At 47.8% G+C, this 23,037-nt stretch overlaps 1 protein-coding gene across 3 annotated transcripts in view; it reads right to left on the bottom strand.

Annotated features, from left to right (window-relative positions):
• LHFPL3 (LHFPL tetraspan subfamily member 3) overlaps window positions 1-23,037 on the bottom strand; it is a 486,519-nt gene that overhangs the window by 37,872 nt on the left and 425,610 nt on the right. Inside the window, exon 3 of one of the 3 annotated variants that reach the window (XM_070617070.1) lies at window positions 9,844-9,871. The exons of 1 other annotated variant lie outside the window; for it this stretch is intronic. In XM_070617070.1, the coding sequence (XP_070473171.1) occupies window positions 9,855-9,871 (17 nt within the window). In that variant the 3' untranslated portion in view covers window positions 9,844-9,854. Of the gene's footprint in view, window positions 1-9,823; window positions 9,872-23,037 lie in introns of all 3 variants that reach the window. One more of the 3 variants, XM_070617069.1, reaches the window with a different exon arrangement.

The following is a 23,037-nucleotide window of genomic DNA, read 5'->3' as shown; positions in this document are numbered from 1 at the left end:
TTTTCCTCATTCTCTCAAAGGTTCGCTTTCAGCTCCCTCTTGCAGGCTGAGCCTTTCCTAAGTTTATCAAATCTGCAGGGTGTCACCGCTCATAGAGAAGCTGTGAAGAGCAGTTAATTCACAGACCCCAGCACAGCAGCACCCAGGTCCCAGTACGTCCTCAATACATGCTCACTGAAAGAATGAATGTTGGGAGAAATTTGCTCTCAACCTCTGCAAATTACGAAACATACAGATTAGTCTTCCTAAGCAAGTGAGTTAAAGATCATCACGTGTGCAATAGAATTGTTGGATCTTTAGATTTTGAAAATACAATAATTCACCAAAATTAGTGAAAGTGTCTGGGGGTCTGTCACTCTCTGATTTTACTACGCAAGAGTCTCCTGGCTAACTCAAAAATTCCCAGAGTCAGAATTGCAGATCTGGAAAGACTGTGGGTGTCAGCATTTTAAACCAATCCCCAAGGGGGTTCTGGTGCTCCCTTTAGGGTGGCCTAAAGTCTGCTGGCAAACACTAGGGGATCCTTAAAAAATGTGATGCGCACGCAGCTCAATGCAAGAATCTCTCTGTTCTTTTACTTTTAGGTTTCCCTCTTTTTCCTCCAGTGGGTGAAAGAAGCACAGGATTGGAATTACTGCAGCTTCAGTCGTAGGTTGGGCTGGGAAAATCTGGGCCCATGCAAGTTCTGGTGTTGCACAAGCCTGGACACGCTTAAAAGATTTGCTGTACAGATCAAAAGTTATTCGGACACACTACATGCCTGAAAATCATCCAGAAGGACTATTCTTTTGGTTTGTTAAGCTAGGAGCCTATCTGTTTCTCAGTCTGATGTTTCAGGAGAACTGTATTTTCTCCTTCAGGATTAAAGAAAGAAATATTCTGCAACGCCGTTATAAATAATTCAAAATCCAAGAAGGCTTAAAGTGAACCACAAGAACATGACCTGCAGGCACACTCAGTCCAAGAAGAATACGTCTAGACCAGCATTAAAAGTACATTGCTGGGAAATAAATGCCAGGTCCATCAGCCTGCAGGGGAGAATTTTCTGTGTATTTCTATGATTTTCCTAAGGAACGACGCTCCCCCAGAATCTGGACCCTACAGTGACCTCCAGCTGAGGTCATCGGTCTGTTCCATCCCGACATGGTGCTACCTGGCATCGCTCTCCCTCCGCCACTAATCTGTTGTCGTAAATGTTGCCTTGAAAGGGTCTTAAGATTCAATTATTAATCAGAACCAATTTAACAGGCTGTTGATGCCAGGAATGAAATTTTTTCAATTTGCAAAGCTGGGATAAGCTGATCGAGGAGAATGGTGCGATTTTACAGGAAATACATTAAGCCTCCCACGCCTGCCTAAAGAGCTTAGGAGGTTCAGGACAGTGCAGGGAAAGGGTGTTTGGGTGGGTGCAATATCCGTCAATGGGAGAGTGACTACGAGAAATTTATAAACCACAGCAGCCTCAGCGTAGAGAAAGTTTTCTTCACCTGGAAGGAAGGGCCAATATGCTATACTCTCCTTCAAAAATCTCATTTAAAATGTAGCCCCACCAATTTTACTTAGACAAATGGTGCTACAAAATATTTTCTGCACTTAAATCTGCTTTATTCTCCTTTTCATACTAAAGCTATGGGAAGCCACAACCTTAAATTATCTTTTGAGGTGCCAGACGTCAGACAGGAGGATGATAAATGACCTAAATCATTTGCAATATGCTGGAAGTATAGGCTACCTGTGCTGAGTGTAAGAAGCTACGTTCTTGAAGATGGTCTCTCATAATTAATGGCTTGACCTCACTGCCCTGTGCACACACGAGGCCACCTAGAAAGGTGACGGGTGCTCATCGAAACGGAGGAACCTCTGTTTTATTACTTTTAGGTTGCTTCCTTTTTCTCTCCTGTGGATGAATGGGTGGTAAGATGGAAATGACCTTCAGTCACAGACTGGAACGTGCCCCCCCAGGAGCAGACTTTCCCCTCTAACACTGGAGATAACTAATGTGATCATCTCCAAGTCAGGGGAGGCCGGGCGGCATGGGCTGCATCATTTGCAGGCCCAGCGCTGGATGGAAATCGTTCACAAGCAGGAAAAAGTGCCATTAAAGGTATTAAAATACAGAGCTTTTCCCTTTTTTCCTCTGGTCTCTCTCTCGCCTTGTTATGGTGTTGGTTTGTTTTTACTCCTTTTTTCCTTTTTTCTTATTGTGCTAAATTGCACATAACAAAATTTGCCGTCTTAACCGTTTTCACATTTACACAGTACACGCACATCTGGTACATTTTCAAATGTGCAGTTCAGTGGCATTAAACACGTTCCCTTTGTTGCACGACCATCACTGGGTGGTGTTTTTATTGGCTATTTAATGTCATTCTAAGTAAATAAAAGTGAAAAATTTAAATTAGTAGCATGAATTCTGCAGTTCAATTTGACATTGTGCAACGACAGTTTTAAATGCAGACGTCAGAGCGTTTAACTCATTTGTGCAATCACTGGGATCACACAGTTCACATTTTGTCCCTGGAGGATGCCTCGAACTGGCCAGAAAAGACAAACACAGACCCAGGAAGGTGGGAGGGAGGGAGAGAGTGCCCCCAGGCACAGTGGGCTTGAGGGAACAGGCTGGGAGCACTCCGTCTGGCAGGGGATGCGTCAGGACCCTCAAGGTACCCAGGAGCCACCCACCCTGTGTGCCCACTCAGGCCTGATGGCTGCTGGGATTCCAGTTGCTGGACTGATGCATTGTTCCCTGGCTTGCGCCAGGCCCTGGGGAATCTCCCTTTCTCACCAATGGTATCCCCAAGCCACTGCAGACAGGTGAGCCCCGGGGTATTGCAGCTTTCATACCAGGTAACTGGATCAGGAGCGGGCAGTAGGTTCACTCTTTATCCAGTTGTAGTCTGCTGCTTGATGTCCAACAGACACGTTGCAGCACTGCCAGTCCTGGGTGGCGTGGCCACTGCTAGGCCCTGCCCCAGGGGGCTGCAGGATAGGTGCACCCAACCTCGACCCTCCGCACCTGCGCCCAGGGCCTTGCCTGGGGCAGAGGGTGGCAGCGGCCACTGGGGAGGGGAGGGGGGCCTGGCAGGGCTCAGGTTGCAGGGGACAGGAGAGTGGGCCGAGAACCCAGCCCCAGGGAGTTGGGCACATGGGCTGAGGGCGGGGAGACGGAGGAGGGAGAAGGAGGCAGCGGGAAGTAGGCCCCCTGAGCTGTCCCCAAGCCTCCCCACCCGCTGCATGCTCCAATGCACCATGGTCCCGTCAGACTTCACTCACAAAACGCAGCTGCAAGACTGGAACTGCAGAGCATTACTCCCCAAGTGCGAGGCCCTTCTGAGCTGGGACCCTGCAGGACTGCACTGGTCCTGCGCTCATGGAGCTGGCCCTGGGTGCAGGAGCAGAGGACAGGTAGGCAAGAGGAAAGCCAGTGCTTCGGTCAGCAGGGCCAGCCCTGCCCAACCCCACTCCCAGCCAGGGCCCTTCCCATCTGGGAACACCTCTGTGTGAAGAGTAGGCTTGTTCTCCCCTCTTTACCATCACCCTCCTTTCAGCATCGCCCTTTTTTCTTCCCCTCCCCCCTTTCCTCCGACTCTGGATTTTAAGCACAGTGCTTTGACCTGACCCCACTGCTGGGGGCAGCAGGCTGCGCTCCACCCAGACTCAGAGTTAAGTTTAAAACTCTAAACTCGACAGCGTTTGTGGCTTCTCTATGGATCGTCATTTTGCTGCTCTTCCCTTTCTTGCTTCCCTTCTCTCTCCCGCTGTCTGAGGGAGGGGAGATGGGAGATCCGTCTTTTGATTACGCTTTACAGTAAATTAAGGTGGCAGTTCCTGCCTGGCAGAATGCGTGTGGCATCAGCAGTTAATGCTGGTGAGGCTCTGAGCTCCTGGGGGGCGGGGCGGGGGGACCGGCTTTTCAGGACTCTGGGAGGCCCAACAAGAAGACAGGAGAGAGAGGGAGAAAAGCTGGAGAAAGTCACAGAAACAGAAAACATGGGAAAGGAGACATGAGGAAATGGATAAGGGGAAGAAGAGTGAAGGAGGGAGAGAAGGAAGGAGGAAGGAAAGGAAGGAGGAAGGGAGGCAAGGAGGGAGGGAGGGAAGGAGGGAGGGAGGGAGGGAGGGAAGGAAGAAGGGAGGGAGGCAAGGAGGGGGGGAGGGAAGGAGGGAGGGAGGGAGGGAAGGAGGGAGGGAGGGAGGGAAGGAAGAAGGGAGGGAGGCACGGAGGGGGGGAGGGAAGGAGGGAGGGGAGGGAAGGAGGGAGGGGAGAGAAGGAGGGGGGGAGGGAAGGAGGGAGGGAGGGAAGGAGGGAGGGAGGGAAGGAGGGAGGGGAGGGAAGGAGGGGGGAGGGAAGGAGGGAGGGAGGGAAGGAGGGAGGGAGGGAAGGAGGGAGGGAGGGAAGGAGGGAGGGGAGAGAAGGAGGGGGGAGAGAAGGAGGGGGGAGGGAAGGAGGGGGGAGGGAAGGAGGGGGAGGGAAGGAGGGAGGGAAGGAGGGAGGGGAGGGAAGGAGGGAGGGAGGCAAGGAGGGAGGGGAGAGAAGGAGGGAGGGAGGGAAGGAGGGAGGGAGAGAAGGAGGGAGGGAGGGAAGGAGGGAGGGAGAGAAGAAAGGAGGGAAGGAAGGAGTGAGGGGGGGGAAGGGAGCCAGCTTTAGCCTGCTCTACCGTCCTGATCTGGAAAGAACAGAGACTTGACCCGACAAGGCTACCGCCCCCAAGCACACAGTATGTGCAGTACTGGAGCCTAGACAAGGATCGAGAGTCTTAGGTGGTGACAAGGATTGTCAGCACCAAGTTTCTTCTCTGCTCCTGTCAGATTCTTGAAAACTGTGCCTGCGTATTCGTCTTCTCAGAGCACACCCCCGTGAAGCGCCCCGTGAAGGTGTGGGTGCTCTGGAGAGAACTGGAGGGGGTGAAATGGGACAGAAGAACAATGGCAAATCCCTCTGGAGCTTCCAGCAGGGCCCAGAGTTGGTTGAGGAGAGCTGGGTCTTTTCATTCACAAGACTCTTCACAAACACAAACTCTATTTTTCAAGAATGATTGGCGCAGAGGCCGCAGGAGCCAAGTATACGCATTACCTCAAGTTCTAAAAACCCTTTCTTCCTAGATTATAACCAACTAGCCTCTTGGGTCCCATTGGGAAAGCACCACTGACTCTCTCATTGTTTGAGAAGGAAGAAGAAAGGGTACCTTGCTATCTGATGGCCTCAGCCTAGAGATGATGTGGAGCTTCTTGGTTGAGCCTGGCCACTGCCTCAGAGATCCAGCCTCTCAAGAAGTCACAGGCTTCCTGTTTCTCTCAGTAATTAACATCTCTTTCCAGAGGAAGATTTCACTTTCTGACGCTACTGAGATTTCCCTCACAGTGGCAGCAAAACTAACCTGGAGTCCTCTGATAGACTTATTGAGATCTCTTTCATGGCTGCTGAGATATGAGAACACTATTTATCCCTAATTCAAGAGAGAAAACTAAACTGCACGAGCGAAGATGGTCCTGTTCTTTCCAGAGCAGAATTTCTCAAAATGGTGGCCTGTGGATCCCTCACATCAGAATTACATGGAATGATGGTTTAAAATTCAGATTTCTGCAGAACTATGGAATCTCTGTGGTGAGAGGGCAGTACCTGCATTTTAAATAAGCCAAGACTTTGCAATCCTGTACACAGTACTGACATTTGAGAAGCCATGTTTGGAGCAGTGGTTCTCCAACTCAATTGAGCCTCAGAATCAGCTGGAAGGCTGATAAAACACAGACGGCTGGGCCCCACTTTCAGAGTGTCTGATCCAGGAGGTCTGGGGTGGGGCCTGAGAATCTGCATTTCTAACAAGTTCCTGGGTGATGGCTGATGCTGCTGGTCCCAGGACCACACTTTGAGAGCCACTGGGTTAGAACAATTAACATATTTGGCCTTGTGCTGGTCAGGCGTGACCTGCCTACTGTTCTCAGGAAGCCCTGAGGAGCAGAGTGCTGGAGGCCTTGCCGTCTGTCCCTCTGGGAGGTGAATGTCTGGGGAAGCAGTGCAGGGCCAGGCTGGTCACTGCAGGGACCTCAGGGAGCAGATGGTGTGTGCGTCTGTCAGATAACCGGGCATCTGGTGTCTGGCTCTTCAGACTCAGGAGCTCAGTTTGGTTTCAGGTAAAAATGGGGTTATAGGTCTGTTCTAGGGCAAGCCGTGAGGGACTGGCCAAATCTAGTACTTCCAGTGGATCCCGAAACTAAGCTGGAATACTGGAAGCACGAAAAAAGGCGGAGCTCTCATCACCATAGGCAACAGCCCGCTGGGCATGTTCACATGGCGAAGGCCACCGGCCTCCAGGCTGATCTTTCGGGGGTCTCAGGACACAGATGCGCCCTTTCTTCCATCTTGAAAGGATTTCTGGCCAAGGCCTCCACAGACCACCCTGGACATGCTTGGCTGGTGTGCCGGGGCAGCCTACAAAGACCTCCCGGTGTCTCTGTCTCAGCTCCTCCCCTCCTTCTTCAGACACATGCAGTTACCCACATGGCCACGAGAGGTCTCAGCAGGACAATGATTATCCCAGGAAGGGACAGGAAGGACCCGGAAGAAGCCTGAAAAGTGGTCACCAACTCCCACTGGTTGACTTGTTGCTTCGGGGGCTGTCCCGCAAAGGGAAAACGAAGCTGAGGAGCTCATGACCTCTGCCTGCCTGTCCAGCATGCTCAACGTGATGACTCAGTGTGATGCCTGGTCCTGTGGGGCTGCCCAAGAATGCCGTTTTCCTCCTCAGATGGTGCTACACTTGTCAGGAGAAGGAATGTTAACAACAGGGCCATGATGGTTGCCAAGAAGGGACCTGCAGGCCCCCACCATAATTTCCAACAGCTGCTCCCTCAAATGACATGGTTGATTGGCATTTTTCAATCTTATGTGACGTGCCAGGCAGATGCAGCTCCAGAAGTCCTCCAGCACAACCCTTCCAGCCAGATTTGTTGCCTCTAACTCCCCTCTCCACTAAAATTCTGACGCTGAAGTTCTTAACGAGACTTTCTGAGGCTCTTTGTGGGGCTACGCCTTGTCCAGCAGCCTTAGAATCTCAGATATGCACAGGAAATTACCCACTGCTGTGTCTCTCCCCACCCCGCCGTATCTGTTCTGTCTTTCCCACCCAACTTCGAGTCAGCGGCAGGTCCAGGGAAGACGGCTGCAGACCAGATGGGCTATTTTGGAAAAAGTTGCATGTTGGGGCTGGCCCCGTGGCCGAGTGGTTAAGTTCGTGCGCTCCGCTGCAGGCGGCCCAGTGTTTCGTTGGTTCGAATCCTGGGCGCGGACATGGCACTGCTCATCAAACCACGCTGAGGCAGCGTCCCACATGCCACAACTAGAAGGACCCACAATGAAGAATATACAACTATGTACCGGGGGGCTTTGGGGAGAAAAAGGAAAAAATAAAATCTTTAAAAAAAAAAAATAAATAAATAAAAAAAAAATAAAAATAAAAAAAAAAAAAAAAAAAAAAAGTTGCATGTTAAGCCAAGCTGGATATATGGAAACCAAAATGGGCCAAACTGTTAAATCAAGTGAGGATTTTTCGCTTTATAAAAAAGACTAATCATAAAAATGCCATGGATTTACCATAGAGAAAGCAAGCTCTGTTAAAATGACATTGAATGCTTCTATATTTCTGTATTTCTACAATTTTATGTAAACAAGGGGTGCATCTCAAAACTTCGCTGGAAGCTGGCACGTGTGGGTCTCTACTCTTGCCTTGTTGGCTTTCAAATTATTCTCGGACGGCCTCAGAGACGTCCCTGGCGCCGTGAACTCAGTGAGCAATACACCGAAAGGAGAGAATGTAACCTGTTCACCCCGTGAGTCTCTTTAAGTTCCAGAGCTCTAATCAGTGGCATCTTGGAAAGGAGGGAAGTAGATAGACACCAGCTGGATGACCCCAAATTGCAGAAATCGGCATATCTGTGATGACCACCTCTGGAGTTTGCCACATCCAGCTCAGCTCATAGGTCTGTGTAAGGGGAGCAGGCCACTGGCTTCTCATCTGCACCTTCTCCCCCTGCCCGTGTCCTTCTTCAGTTAATAACATAGTCTCACAGGGCTCTCGCTCCTGTAGGCTGGCCCATTTGCGCAGCCCAACTCTAACTTTTTCCTTAATCCTGTAGTGGGAAAGGAATCCTGCTGGGAGGAAGCTGCATGAAAACAGCCTGAGGTGAGTGTGCAAACTGAGCATCACTTACTTTTTGAAACCAGCTGTTCTCAAACTCATTTTACAGATGAGGACCCCGAAGCCCAGAGAGGCTCAGTAACTTTCCCAAGCTCACCCAGCTATTTAGTGGCAGAGCCAGGACTGGGACCCAGCCCCGTTTCCTAGGATGTAGGCTCCTTCACTTTCAAGCACTTTTCAAAAGCTTTCCTGGCCGTGTACGGGGTTGTCTCCCATTTCTCTCTGGGGGAGATGCTATGATGGAAAGAGGAGGACTGAGTTTTAATCCAGGCTCTGCCCCATCTTGGACAAGTGGCTTTCCCTCCCGAGGCCTCAGTCATCCTCTATGAATTCAGGGGTTAGGAGTGAAGGGTCTTTCCGTCTCACAGGGCTCTCGCTCCTGTAGGCTGGCCCATTTGCGCAGCCCAACTCTAACTTTTTCCTTAATCCTGTAGTGGGAAAGGAATCCTGCTGGGAGGAAGCTGCATGAAAACAGCCTGAGGTGAGTGTGCAAACTGAGCTCTTCTTCAGCTCCAGAATTCTGCGCCCGTCTAAACGATGGGGTTGGGGGGTCTCTACACCGCACGGGGTGGAGTGGTGTTCAGCCCCATCTCATGGGAGCCCCTTCAATTTTGAATTCTTGGCATCTCTGACAAGTAACTTGGAAAGTTTCCTCCTAATTCCCACTCAACACACACTGGAATCTTCAGTGACATTGCAGTTCCAACCCTAAAACCACGGCCAGGTGGGCAAGGCTGTCCTGTAAGACAGGCTCCTATTTTAAATGTCCCTGGGATACTCTTCATGAGGCACAAATTCATCCTCCCCAATTGGTTTACTCTGTAAATCTGGTTGATCATGTACTGAATTCACTCAAAGTGGAAATACAATTTATGTAGATTCAAGGAACACCAAAAGGGATTGTGTGTGTATGTGTGTACGTGTGTACAATGAAGGGCCGATATAGCCCATATTTGGCTTAAAATCCATGATCCTTCCTCCTTCATTATCACGGGTTTGTTCAATATATGAATGTGTGTCCATCACATATATTATGTACAGAGAAAATAATAAATAAACGAGAAGATTAGCGTTTCTCTCCACGGCTTATTTTAGCCTCGTTATACGGCACAACGGTATTTATTTTCACACAGCATCCACTCCTACAAAGACTCACAGAGCAATCATCAGGCTAGGCTGGTGGCCGCAGAAGAACACCACACAGCAAAGGCGTGCTCTCGGTGACCACAGCCTGCATGGAGAGGCCCGCACGTGTGGCGTAGTATGTTGCTGTGAGAACGTGGACACATGCCTAGAATTTTAAAAGCTGACACTCTAAGGGCTCATTGTCAGAGAACTATAACCAAACGCATTCTCCAGGAGTCCCCAGCTCCTCCCGGGGGACGCACCAGGCTGACAGCTGCAGGTGCACTGGCTCTTCCCCACGTGCCAGGGATTGCGGGCGAGAGAAGCACAAATACAAAATCAGGAACAAAGACATCCGATCTACGGCTTAAAAGTGGCAGTTCATGCGGCCCAAGCGCCAAGCGGCGGAAGCGGGAGTGAGAGCAGCGGAGAAAACATGCGGGGACGGTAGGCGGAAGCGCACAAGACACAGCTGGGGCCACGGGCGCCATGCTCACACTTACATGGTGTGGTCTCACACTACCTTAGTTTGCTTTAAGCATTTCCATCATCTGAGAGTTTGGGAGGGAAAAACAGAATGGTTAAAGGTAAAATAAATTAAGAGCTCGCACTTTATTTTTAAAGGTTAATAGTAACAACGTCATTTCTGGTATTTCCATTCACAATGCGCAGAGACAGGTGTGGGGACTCACGGCGACGAGAAGCAGAGTCTGAGAGCCAGACTCTGGTTTCACTTCTTGGTTCTGCCACCTGCTAGGTGTGACCCTGGGCAAGTGTCTTAGGTTTTGGTGCCTCAGTTTCCTCATCTGTAAAATGGATCTAACAGTAGCACTATCTCATAAGACTGCGGTGAGGTCGGAATGAATTAATAATGTGAAATACTCAGAACAGTGCCGTTCAATACTAAGCATGATGCCAGTCTTAGATATCATCGTTGTTGATATATTTATCTTTGGCTTCCTTGGGCAATACCACCCGGACTAGATGATCAAAAGTTTACAGAAAGCCAAGGACTCGAAAAGAATTTCAGATGCTCCATAAGAAAAATAATAGAAAACATTCAGGAGGAAAAGACGAAGTTAGAAATGCACAGGTCGAGTAGTAGTTTCACGTGTTGCTATAAATCTTTGAGGGCATCATTTCAAATTCAGAGCAGCTTTTAAAGAAAGATAAACAGAAATCAACTGCACACACACAGATGGAACCCTGAGGCCTGGTGCATGCTGGACAACTCAAGGCTATGCACACTTCCCCAGGTAACACCCTTTGGATTGAAGGCATCTTACATTTTCTAACCCACTTCCATCCAGTGCCTCTCCCAGAGAATTGCGTAACAGTGCCAGTGTGAGAATGGGGCTGGGTCATGAGTACCAAGCAGTTTACCAAGTCATGCAGGAGGACCCACTTCTCTCCTCCATTCTTCCCAGAACCATTCCATCAGCTTTGACTCACTTGGCAGGAGATTGTGGTCAAGCAGGAAAGAAGGAGACTTTGGCCCTCTTTTTACTTCTCTCTTTTGGTTGTTACCTGCCTGCGTCGCTTCTTACTCATCACTGCCTGAGCCAGTTTCCAAGGTGGAAGCTCTCGGCCTCTGCTCTGTCATCCTCAGTCTGCTCTGCTCTTTCTCACTGTCTCAAAGGCGTGGAGGATTGTGTTGGCCCTCTTTGGGACATGAGCATTGGAACAAGCAATTTGATTATTAACGTTGGGTGGTAAAAGCATCATTTCAAGTGAAAAATTAAAAGCAAATTGGAAGTCTTCAGCTGGTAGACTATAGAAGGAAAGAATGACAAGGAACACATCAGTGTGCGTTTAGTAGCCTAGCCTAACGGACCTTTGCCAGAAAGCATAAGTCATAGGCTGCTCCCCTCCTGAAACACAGACACCACAATGGCGGTCAGCTTCCAGCTGGGCGCACTCTATCACCAAACCAAGCAGCATACATGTTTGTGTGTGTGTATCTTGATACTCTGAGAAGGCCTGTGCTTTGAGCAGCTTTAACCTGGATAATATTCTTGTGTGCAAATGTACCCTAGAGGTGAATTCTCCAGCTGCCAGTCGGGCTGCAAGCTCCCAAAGGCTGAGCATGGGCTTTTCTTTCTCGGGCAGCCTCTCCCTATGTCGAGTCCAGCATGCCCCCCACTGCAGGAGCGAGTTAGGGCTGCCGGTGGTCACAGCTTCATCTGTCTGGCCGGGAAGCTGGCTTCTAAAAGACACAGTCTTAGATCTTTCCCGATCACAGGTACTGTTTCAAGGACGTAGATTACAGTGCTTGGGCTCTGGAACGCAGTCACCTTGATCTGCTCGACACCTTTCTGAAGGGCTGCTATTTATGTCATCGGAAGGTTGCTCAGGCGAAAGTGCAAACGGGAGAAAGGGCCAGAGGACACTGAGGATTTCCAACCAGAAAAAGTAGGTCTATTCTAAGGAATTGACGTTTGCAGAAACGGAGACATTTAAACAGAACTATTAAGCAATTAGCCAAATTATAAGCGGGATAGGAAATATGAGACGGTTTCAAAGGGAATCATTTCAAATTAAGTCATTCTCCTCCTTCGGAGGGCTTTCGTTCCACACTGTCCAGAAGGGTGTTATTTTAACAGAAGAGATAGAGGCAGTCACATTTTTTTTGTTGATGAGATAAGCAATGCCATGTCGCCTGGAGGGTCAATGAGCCTATCAGGCCACAGGACCACATATGGGGGGCTGGAGCCCTTGAGGCAGCGAAGACAGCCATGGCATCATCATCCTGGACAGCGTTTTAGTAAAGAGTTCAGTGGCAGCACCTTCTAAGTTCTGCTCTGGGTCCCAGGGTCCAATCCCTCGCTAGTACAGATATTCCCAGGTGTAAGTTGTCAGCGTAAATTTCAGTGAGTAGCCCATGGAGGAAAAAGGCGGAAAGAATGGGTTCCATCACTAAACGAGGGGCTGATGCCTGAGAAATCTTTGGAGTATTTGGATGTTCTGTGCTCTGTCTTAGCTACCTAGTCAGGTCTCAAGGCAAACCTCTTCCGGATCCCTCTGACCCCTGAGAATTAACCCACAGACCATAGATATCATATTCCAGTCAAGGCTGAGGCAATGGGACATACCTTATGTGTATCTTTCCATAGAGCGGGAGATGATTCCTTAGAGAAAATGAATAACATCACCCCTCCCAAAAGGAAGCTGTGGCTTGGCGGTTCTGTGCACAAGTGTGTGCAGCATGCTTCTCTCTGTGCTACAGACACGACAGGCCCTGTGCCGTCACTGCTTGCATTGGGCCCCTTTGACTGTTCAGGGGCTCACTAAATACACGAGTCACTCTTATGGTAGTAGGTCAAGTAACAGGCCAAGATTCCACTCATTAAATAATTTTATCCATAATACTCAAAACATAAAGTCAGACATAGCTCTTCTGTTTCCATCTGATTTACTCACACTCGAGTGAACAACTGTCTCATTCATTTGGAACTTTATGGAAACCACCCAAAACGTCCCTCTGAGTAAGTATTTCTTTTATATCTGGATAATTGTCACTACGCCCGGGGAGTTTAGGTTTGATAGTTTAATTTCCCACTTCCTGGGTGGTAGCTGATAATAGATGGAACGCTGAGTGTTGACTGATTTTTTCCTTCAATGCATCACCTCCTGGGCCTTCGGTGCTCACTGGCACAAGGAAGCGATGAAAAGAATGGAAATGAAATAGAGGCCTAGGGAAAATGAATTTTAGTTGAGAAGCCTTTCAGAGAAGAAATACAAGACGGCGCTGTAATTTATTGTTAGAATCAAAGACATCTAGGCTGGACGTGACCTTGGTAGTTAGCCATCTAGTCCACTGCTTCATTTGACAGGTGAGGAAATGGAGGCTCCGAGAGGACAAGAGACACAGTCTGCTGGGGACAGTCAGGGTCAGTGTGGACCTCCTGACTCATGATCCAGGATGACCACACCACGCTGCTTCCCGTTTTCAACTGAAGAGTGAAGTTTTCAAGCCATGACATCCATCAGGGAATATAACATGAGTAACACGCCCTGTCTGTGCTCTGAGTCTAGAAAAGTTTCATCGAGCCAAGGGCAAATTTAGGAAACCGCTGTAACTCCTCCCATAAGAATCAAGTGGTGTCTGTGGTCTGCCTCCAGGTCACTGATCCCCAAATCTGAATAAACTATGGACCCCTTTAAAGGAACATAATTGGCTAAGACCTATGATGGGTTTTCTTAACCAGCCTTTGAGAAACATTTACTTAGCAAAGCTAAAATCTCATTCTTTGAACATGACTTTCAATTGAGAATTCTCACTCAAAAAAGACAAGTTTGTCTTTATGATTAGTAAAACGAAAGCACAAAACTTAAATGTCCTTATTAAACCCGAAGATCCCCATCCCCCACAAGAATACGTCCTTGAAATCCAATTTAAGAGACATTGTCCTAGCTCAGAATTCGCCTCTGCTGTCTTCTCTGGGCCAGTTAACGAACTTCCCCTTCAGATTCCACCTCCACTTCTTTTTTTTTTTTAAAGATTTTATTTTTTTTTCCTTTTTCTCCCCAAAGCCCCCCAGTACATAGTTGTATATTTTTCGTTGTGAGTCCTTCTAGTTGTGGCATGTGGGACGCCGCCTCAGCCTGACTCGATGAGCAGTGTCATGTCCGCGCCCAGGATTCGAACCAACGAAACACTGGGCTGCCTGCAGTGGAGCGCGCGAACTTAACCACTCGGCCACAGGGCCAGCCCCACGACCACCTCCACTTCTTCAGTAGCTACTTCTTTTGTACAGAATGGATTTTTTAAGTTCACTTTCTTGCAATGGAGCCTGTGTGTCCTGTATTCCTGTTACCTTGTCACCCTGTCTCTCTCTGAATACTGGTCACTTTGTGATTTCCCTAATATTTGCTTTAGAGAAAAATTCAGCATAATGCTGCCTTTGTGGAACGGTATTATTAGTGAAAATGCTAGTTTTCTAAAATGGAAGACATAGAGGTTTCCGATTTGCCATCGAAGCGGCATTGGCCACTGTCTGGATTTCAGGAATGGAGTTCCACCAGTTAAAATGCACTTTCAACACCTCAGCTGGCCTTGTACGGTAGCTAAGGTCCCTGTTTTACAATCTTACCAATTTAACATTGACATCCTGTCCTCCCTCTGGGGTGACAGGTGGCTAAAAACACATTTAGAATTTCCTCTGAGGGGGAATGTCTCTTTCCTTGACACTCTCTCTCCGCTCCGTGTCTCACAGATGATGAGGGATTTGCCAGGGAGCTCCCCTTGGGAATGTCTCTTTCCTGCCCATCTGCTTTCATCTACTTCTGGGTCAGAATCCTCTTTTTTGTTAAGAATTCTTGCCCCAATGGAAATGTAAGCATGCTAGAATTTCTTCTTGGCTCTTCGAGTGTCGCTCTTGTTGCTTTGAATTTTATGGAAAGTGATTTTTAAAAAAAATGTACTTGGTCCTAGTTCTACATTAGTTAAAAAAATGGAAGGATGTTTCTCCATACTTGCCCGTTCCAATATGGTAGCCACTAGCCACATGGGGCTACTTAAATTTAAATTAATAAAAATGAAATACAATAAAAATGTAGTTCCTCAGTCTCACTGGCCATATTTCAAGTGCTCAGAAGACACGAGTGTGGGGCGCTGTATTGGACAGGGCAAGTGTAGACATCTCCATCATTGTTCTGCGGGATGGCGCTGCGCTATAACATTTACTGTGCTTTAAGAAAATTTGAATGTAAGCAGCGTACTACGCTCTAGAAGTCAGATTCTGAGAAAGACACAACAAAACATAAATGTGTAAGCCATCTTCAGTCAACACCCATCTGGAAAGTGCTGAGGATAATTATTTAACAAACAGTACAGTTGGAAGTCTGGGTGTCTTTATGTTCAAGTTGGCCACATGAAGCCTCATCATTTAATTGAGACTGTAAGATCAGACTTCATTTAAATGAAAAGATAGAACTGACTTTCACTAAAGCGGTGGTTCTTCTTGGTGGAACTGTGCATGTGGGGCAGGGGTGGTGGAAACACATCAGAAACTCCTATGGACGTGTCTCAAACTCGACATGCCCTCCCCTCCCCCCAGAGCATTAGGGTTCGCTGGCACAGCGGAGGTGCTGCAGGTGGAACTTCTGTCGTGCGAAAAAGCTCCTCAGGTGGTCCTCATGAGTCTTCTCCACCCCTATCCCTCTAGTTGGGAACCACTGCTCCAAAAAATGGCTAAACTGGTTGGGGAGATGTGCCTAATTGCAGAATGGCAAGGACCTCTTAGTCGGTTAAGTGCATAAATGCTTATATAGGCACTTATATCAGTCAGGGTTCTCTAGAGAAGCAGAGCCAATAGGAGAGAGAGAGATATAAGATCTATATAGGTGGGAGATACATATCATAGAAGATATATATACATAGGAGACATATGTTATAGAAGGTATATATACATATATGGGAGACATATATATAGGAGATATATATATACATATAGAAGATATATATAAGAGAGATATATATAAATAGGAGATATATATATTTAGAGAGAGAGCTATATATAGGAGATACATATTAGTTCACACAATTATGGAAGCTGAGAAATCCCATGATCTGCTGTCTGCAAGCTCCACACCCAGGAAAGCCTGTGGTGTAATTCAGTCCAAGAGCAAAGGTCTAAGAACCAGGGGAGCTGATGGGGTAAGTCCCAGTCTGAGCCCTAAGGCCCGAGGACCAGGAGTGCTGATGGCCAAGGGCAGGAGGAGCTGGATGTCCCAGCTCAAGCAAGAGGGCGAACTCACCCTTCCTCCACCTTTTTATTACATTCAGGCCCTCACGGAAAGGGTGATGCCCACTTGCATTGGTAAGGGCATCTTCTTTACTCAGTCTACGGATTCAAATGCTAGTCTAGTCCAAAAACACCCTCACAGACACACCCAGAAATACTGTTTTACCAGCTCTCTGGGCATCTCTTAGCTCGGTCAAGTTGATTCATAACATTAACCATCACATAGGTAAAGTTCTCATTTCTGAGGCTGGCCTCGTGGACAATTCTGCACGAGGTCTGAGTCGAGGGGGTAAGCCTTCTGGTTAGCAAGGCTAGGTTGCTTCTCCAAACACTGAAGACAAGTTAGCAGAGCATTAGACATTTACTCATCAAGAATCACGGACTGAGCCTCTAACAGTGTCTGTCAAACACCTTGAAATGCATTGCGGAACGTGGTAAAGTAAGTAAGTGACGGCACCGGAGTGTGGCAGCTGAATTCCTGAGGGGCTCTGGAGTCAGCCTGGGTTAAATCTGGTACGCTCTAGCTGCGTCCTCGGCAAATTACATAACTCCTCCAAGGTTAAGGTTCCTGCATTGAATTGGGGACAATGCGAGCACTTACTTCCCGGGGTCATTGTGAGGATTGAATGATATAAGGTGCAGAGCAAACATTCAGTGAAATTTAGTGACCACAGTTATTATACAAGAGGATATAGTTTAGTGAGGAAGGTCAGCTCACTCAAGCTGTGCTCCCCTCACTGCAGAGACGGCTAGTCCAACTGATAACGAAATGGTGCCAAAGAAGTCAAAGCTAGAGGTTTAATCCCCATGTGGCCCCATCAGCTGCGGGCTAGATCGGACGCTCCTGCCTTTAGCTGCCATCTCAGAAACGTGGGCCACTAGGAAGTCAGGATGATGGTATACGGACAGTCAAATGTGAGAGCTGAGAATGACTCAAGATGGAGTCAGGCCAACTTCTGTTCTCCAGGGATGAAGAGACCAAAGTTCAGAGTCAGAGTACTTTCCACACTTTAAACACAACCCACTGGTGGCAGAGCTGAGGTCAGAACCTGGGGGCCCTGATTTCTTGCCCAGTGTTGGTTGTTTACATGCTGGTAGTTTCTAATGGAATGGAAATCTTCATCACCGTGAAATATTAGGAAAGATGCTTATCTTACTATCATTAGACTGTGGGATTATTTCCAAATACATTTACATTAGCTCCAGAACCCAGACACCACGCTGGGTACAATTTTCATTTGTCTGCAGAGGTAAATGACATCCCAGGAGACACAGTTCCTAGAAGGGAAACTCTGCCAACTCACAATCTATAATACCTGAGCGTCCTTGGGGTCTAGTCTGTCGTACATCCCAAAAGCTAACATAGCTTATGACTGCTCAGCAAGGGTAATCGTCAATTCTTTCTCGAATATTGCAATGACTAGGAGAGCACAGTAAACTCAAGGAAGCCAGGAGGCCGGAAGGTAGGACCCAATCTTCATGTTCGATGGGACGTTGGAAGCCTGTCAGCTGGCTTTTGGCCCTAAGTCTTCCTTCTGTCCACCTCCCATTTGTGCAAGTGTTTGTCCCTACTGGACAATGGCACCTACCACACCTTATCTGCCATCTGGATTTGCCATCTTGGTCCCTGTTGCCCAGCCAGACCCCACTGATGTCTAAATGGGTGATTTCAGGAGGCAAATGAGATACAGAATATTTAAGGTCAGCAGGCAAAAGCACTGATGATGTCCAAGGGCATCCAGGAGGTACAGAAGAGAGAGAGGTCAGGATTCAGAAGGAGCTTGAGGCTGGGCTCTGATGGGATCAGAGACAGGAAAGTCCTCCTGAGGATTTAGTTATTCTAACCATCTGGTCTGACCTTTGCATCAAGTGGAATTACTAAACAGAAAGATCCTAAGACAAGGTAGTGAGCCATGACAGGAAAAGAGCTTTCTGAGGTGGATGAAAAGTATTCCAAATGAGAAATAACAGAGTAAAAGAAATGCTTTAGGACTCCATTTGCTGGGTTAAATATGTTTTACAGGAGTATTACTCTGTGACACGTTCGGACAGAATGAGCATTGGTTATGAAGAAAATTCTCTCCTCCGATGTATGCACTCAAGCCCTGTGAATTAAAGACACTGAATGTGTAGCCAGGAGCAAAATTTGGTCCTCCTTAGTTACCAGTTTTCTTTATGTTCAGTGGAGGATGTAATGCTATGGGTATTAATATTGCCCAACGGAATGATGGACAAACCAACTTTAGCTTTTCTACCATAAAGGGCCAATGACAATTACATCTAAACCTCCAAATGGTCATGTCTATCTTCTGTGCCAAGCTCTTTCACTGGAGCGGAAAGTAACAAAGAACGACACTGATTTCTGTAAGTTACATTCCATTTCAAAGGGTTCTCACTGTTCCAGCTTGACTTTCACCAATATACAGTGAAATGGAAAAGAGGAGAAGCAAGGCGGCTGGAAAAATTCATATAGTACACATCGTTAGTCCCCACGTAACTGAAGGGCCACTTGGGGTGAGGGACTGAGTGTCTACTGTAGGACAGGCATTTCCTTACGTTGTCTGGTCCATTTCCACAACGTCTTTGAAGGCAGTCTGATTAATCCTCCTTTTATAGATGAGGGCAGTGAGTCTAAAAGACCTTAGTCTCTTACCCAAAGTCACTGATGAGGGAGCAGTAGTGTGGGTGAAGTGGGGAGTCAAATTCAGGTCCAGCTGCTTTGAAGACTACACTCTATCCCCATCCCGCGTGTGTCCTACTGCATTGGAAGCATCTTTTTCTGATGTATTAAGATGTTCTCTGAGACATTACCTCTAATCGTCACGATCTTTCTATGAGGCAGGAAAGTCCCTGCTGCCACTTTATCTTTCAAATGAGAAAACTGTGCCTCCAGAGCGTCTCGGAGAATCTGGAAGCCTTATTGTGGTGTCTGGTGGTTTGGCGTGAGTAGGGTACACGTGGGGACTGCAAGTGACAAAGGGACATGGGGAGGACACGCTGGAGGAGCGGGGCTGCAGGTCACTCTCCCACCCTGACAGCGTACCACCCTCTATTTTCTCTCTGATACGGGATGTGGTTATGCCCAGGTTGATATATATAGCTCCAGGCTCCGAATGTTGCTCCTTGCTTGGTCTTCTAAAATTTTTTGTTTTTCCTTCAAAAGAAACCAACTCAGTTTTTCTTAAGGAAAAATGCTTTCAAGTACAGGGAAGTTTTGAGAGCATGACTGCTTTCTCTCCGAAGCTCTCTTCCCATAAGTTGGAACTGCCAGAACTGAATTTTCTAGCAGTCAGGGGAACGAAAAACCACATAGACTGCACTTTCATCCGAACCCTTTTTGGTTAATTTCAGTATTGTCATTATGGATGGATAATGTGTGTTGTTTATTAGGAATAAAAGTAAAGCTTGATGACATACTACTTTGATTAAGATAACTCAGTGTAGATAAGGATATAATTTTTAATTTGTGAAGGTGAGCATGGCAGCACGGTGAAATGGTTACTTTCTAGCTATGAATATGTTATGAGTTATAGGAGAAAAGTTACCAAAAGAATACTCTCTTGTTCTTTCTAGTCCCTTTCCAAGGTAGTTGCCATGTCCTTTTTGCCCAGTCAGGTCACTCATGAGAGTGAAAGTGGGCGCTATGAATAATTATGTCAGGCCAGTAGGTGTAAACCTGGCCTGTCCCGTTAAACCAGGATGGACGCTCATCCCATCCAAAGGGGGCCGCTTTTCCTTCTGTATATTCCACGAACAGCCCAGCAATCCATGACTTAAAGGGCACATGACCTTGAACATTCCCTACTGCAGAAGTGGGGCTTTTTATTTTTTGTTACTCTCTTCCTTCACTTTTTCTTCATTCCTGCTGACCTCCGAGGGTGGGCAAGCCTGGCCAAGGACCTTGGTCAGTGAGGGTGGCACTCCTTGGAGGCTCTGGGTGGAGGTGCTCTGTCCTCCAGGAACGAGGGCTGGGACTCAGTCCTGGGACGAGCAGCCTGGGCCCCACAAGCATGGGCTTTGGGAGTCAGTGTGTTTTGGAGACGCTTCACTCCTTCCTACTTACGCCATCCATCTGACTGACCCCTTCAGCTGCTCTGGCCTGGAGAGCCCCCGCTCAACAGCTCTGTGGTTGGAGAACAGGAGGGCAGGCTGGCTGTGGTCTCCTGAGCCCTGGTGACCTCACCCTTGGGAAGGGCTGTCAGGCCAGTATGCCCTGGGCGCAGGTCCTGGAGCCCAGGACGCTACTCCTTTGCTGGAAGGGTGTCTGAGCATCCCGGTCTCTTGGTTTCACAAGAGGGCAGAAGAGGGGGCTAGATTTGAGTCACTGAGTTCTCTGCTTGCTGGGGCAAGGGCTCTCCCCTCCCCATGGTATAACGCTGTCCCCTTGACCTTTTTGCCTGCTAATTCGGTGAGCCAGCAGCACCCTGGGGAGTTTAAGGTGGTGGGGACAGAGACTCAGGGGCCCTGCCTCTCTGCTCTGAGGGCACCAGAGCCCAGGAAGGTCGCTTGCGTGTCTGAGGCCATCCCATAGGAGGCGGCCTGGGGCTGTCTCAGAGCCCCTGCTGGAAGGGTCCCCAGGGCTGACGTACAAGCCAGGTGGAGAGGACGGAGCTGCAAGAGTGTCTAAAAGTAGGGAACTGACGGCTTTCTGTTTCCCCTTGGGTTGCCCCCGCTAGGTTGCTACGTTCTGCTGTGGGAGCCATAGCTAAAGAGAGGTCTAGTTCAGAGGAATGTTCAGGACTTCTGACAATGCTGTCTGACTTGAAGGCCCTGGGTGCTCGGTCTGGGCCTGAGACGGCCTGATAAGCACAGGACAGTGTCCTTCAAACATACAAACGGCTGTGGTCTGGAAGGGGTTCACCCCCTCTGTGAGGTCCCCAAAGGGTAGGGAGGCCTCTGAGAGATGGACCATGACCCAAAGATGGGAGAGGCCTTCTGAGGGGTCGGCACAGTGTGCTGGGCCAAGCATTTCCAAAATAGCTTTGAGAATAAAGGAAATAACAATAGCTATTATTCATTGAACATTCTCCATTTGCTAGGTGCTTTATATTCCATAAGAGAGACTGCTAATTAGGTACTCACTGTTTACTCTCCCCTTTTGCCTTAATTCCCTATATTCTTGGGGGTGGCAATGTGTCACACTAAAATCCTAAATTTCTCAGTCTCCCTTGAAGTAGGTATGGACGATGGGCTATAAATAGAAGTTGTTGGGTGGAGCATTTAGAGAAACTCTTTAAAGACTCAGCTGGGAGGCAGGCTTCTTTTTGTCCTTCCCTCTTCTTCCTTCTTCCTGTCTGAAATGCAAACGTGATGGCTGGGGCTGTAGCAACCATCTTATGATCATGAGGTCATCTGGAGGCTAGAAGCCACAAGCTAAAGATAATTCAGCAAAATAAAGAAGGAAACTGGGACATTCTTGATGTTACGGTGCCCCCTTGCCAGTCCTGAACTGCTACCACTAGAATTCATAGAATATGAAGGAAAATCAACCTCTACCAGGCTCAAGGCACTGTTATTTGGGTTTTCTGTTATATGCAGCTGACTTAACCCTGAAACACACAGGATTTCCTTTAACCCTCACAATAATTCCGGATGATGGGTCTTCTTATATCCATTTTATACATAGGGAAATGGAGGCTCCCAGAGGTTAAATAACTCTCTCAAGGTCACACAACCAGAACACAGTAGAGCTACAATTCAATGCTGGGTCAATCTGACCCCAAGTTCATCACCTTTCCAAGCTGTTTCTCTTTTCACAGAGTAGTTAGCGTGTGACGGCAAATTCTGTACCCCTCCATCGCATGGATGCCTCTTGCTCTCTGACTATGCTCTAGTCCATGAGGCTCACTGTTGCTATGCTTGACCCATGCCAACCTGAGTGGGGGAGGGAAGCAAGCACTTGTATCCTTCCTACCTCAGTCCCAATTCTTTCTATCCCCCTCCCACCTTAAAGCATGCCCTCTCTGTCTCTCACTCATCCGTGTCTGCCTGGAATGGATAATTGGGGCTAAGTGCGGCTCCGTCTTGGTTACTGGACCCACTGCTTCCCACGTCCACTCTGGGTGCAACAGGACACCCCTGGTCACACGAGCATGAGTAACTCAGAGAAGGCGAGTCACAAGCTGGGGCCTCGTGCTTTCCAAGCTTCTAAATCTTGTTGGAATGGTTTATTAGCCATATCTCTTTTTCTTTTTCTTTTTCCAGCTTAGTGGCCACATCAGCAAAGGTGGAGGGTGATTTACAGTTCGTACTTTGTGCGCTCTCTGAAGTGGAGCGAAAATTGAAAGGCTTATGTCAAGCCCATTCATTCACAGACACATTCAAGATCAAATTAATTTTAAAGCACTTATGGGCTATTTAATGTTTCTGAGTTTTGCTTTACAAATCTATAGTGATCTTTATGGCATAACACATATTTCAAGCTGAAGCTATTGCAGACGTGGAGATAGAATTTTTTATATAGAATATTCTGGGATGAAATACATCACAGGATGAGAAATTAAGCTCAGAATGAAGAAAGGCAATGCTGCTTAGTGAATGCAATCACCTGGAGACAATTAACCAAAAGAGCTCAGAGTCACGGAATGTCGTAGTGGGAAGCACCCGAGAGATAGCCAGTCCAGCCCTCTCATTCTAGAGATGGGAAAATTGAGGGCTAGGGCAGTTAAATGGCTGTCATGGGTCACACAGCTGGTTAGGACAGGACCAAGCCTAGAGTCTGGGCCTTCCAAACTCTTTACACAGGTGAAAGATACTTATACAATTAAAATCTTTTGCAATAGAAACATTTTGGAATGAACTCATCTGCTTTCTCTGAATTTGTTTATTAATGTGGGGAGCTGTTGACAACATTCTCCATATACTGTGCCTCAGGATCTTCCCTGTGTCCTACAGCATATGCTATCATGTATCACTATTTTCATGCATCGCATATTGCTATGGTCTAATCCTCCTGTTGGACATGACTATGC

Source organism: Equus przewalskii, chromosome 4 (genome assembly GCF_037783145.1).
Source record: "Equus przewalskii isolate Varuska chromosome 4, EquPr2, whole genome shotgun sequence".
NCBI lineage: Eukaryota > Metazoa > Chordata > Mammalia > Perissodactyla > Equidae > Equus > Equus przewalskii.
Note: the sequence above shows the minus strand (reverse complement) of the source record. Positions and strands in the feature narration are given on the sequence as shown.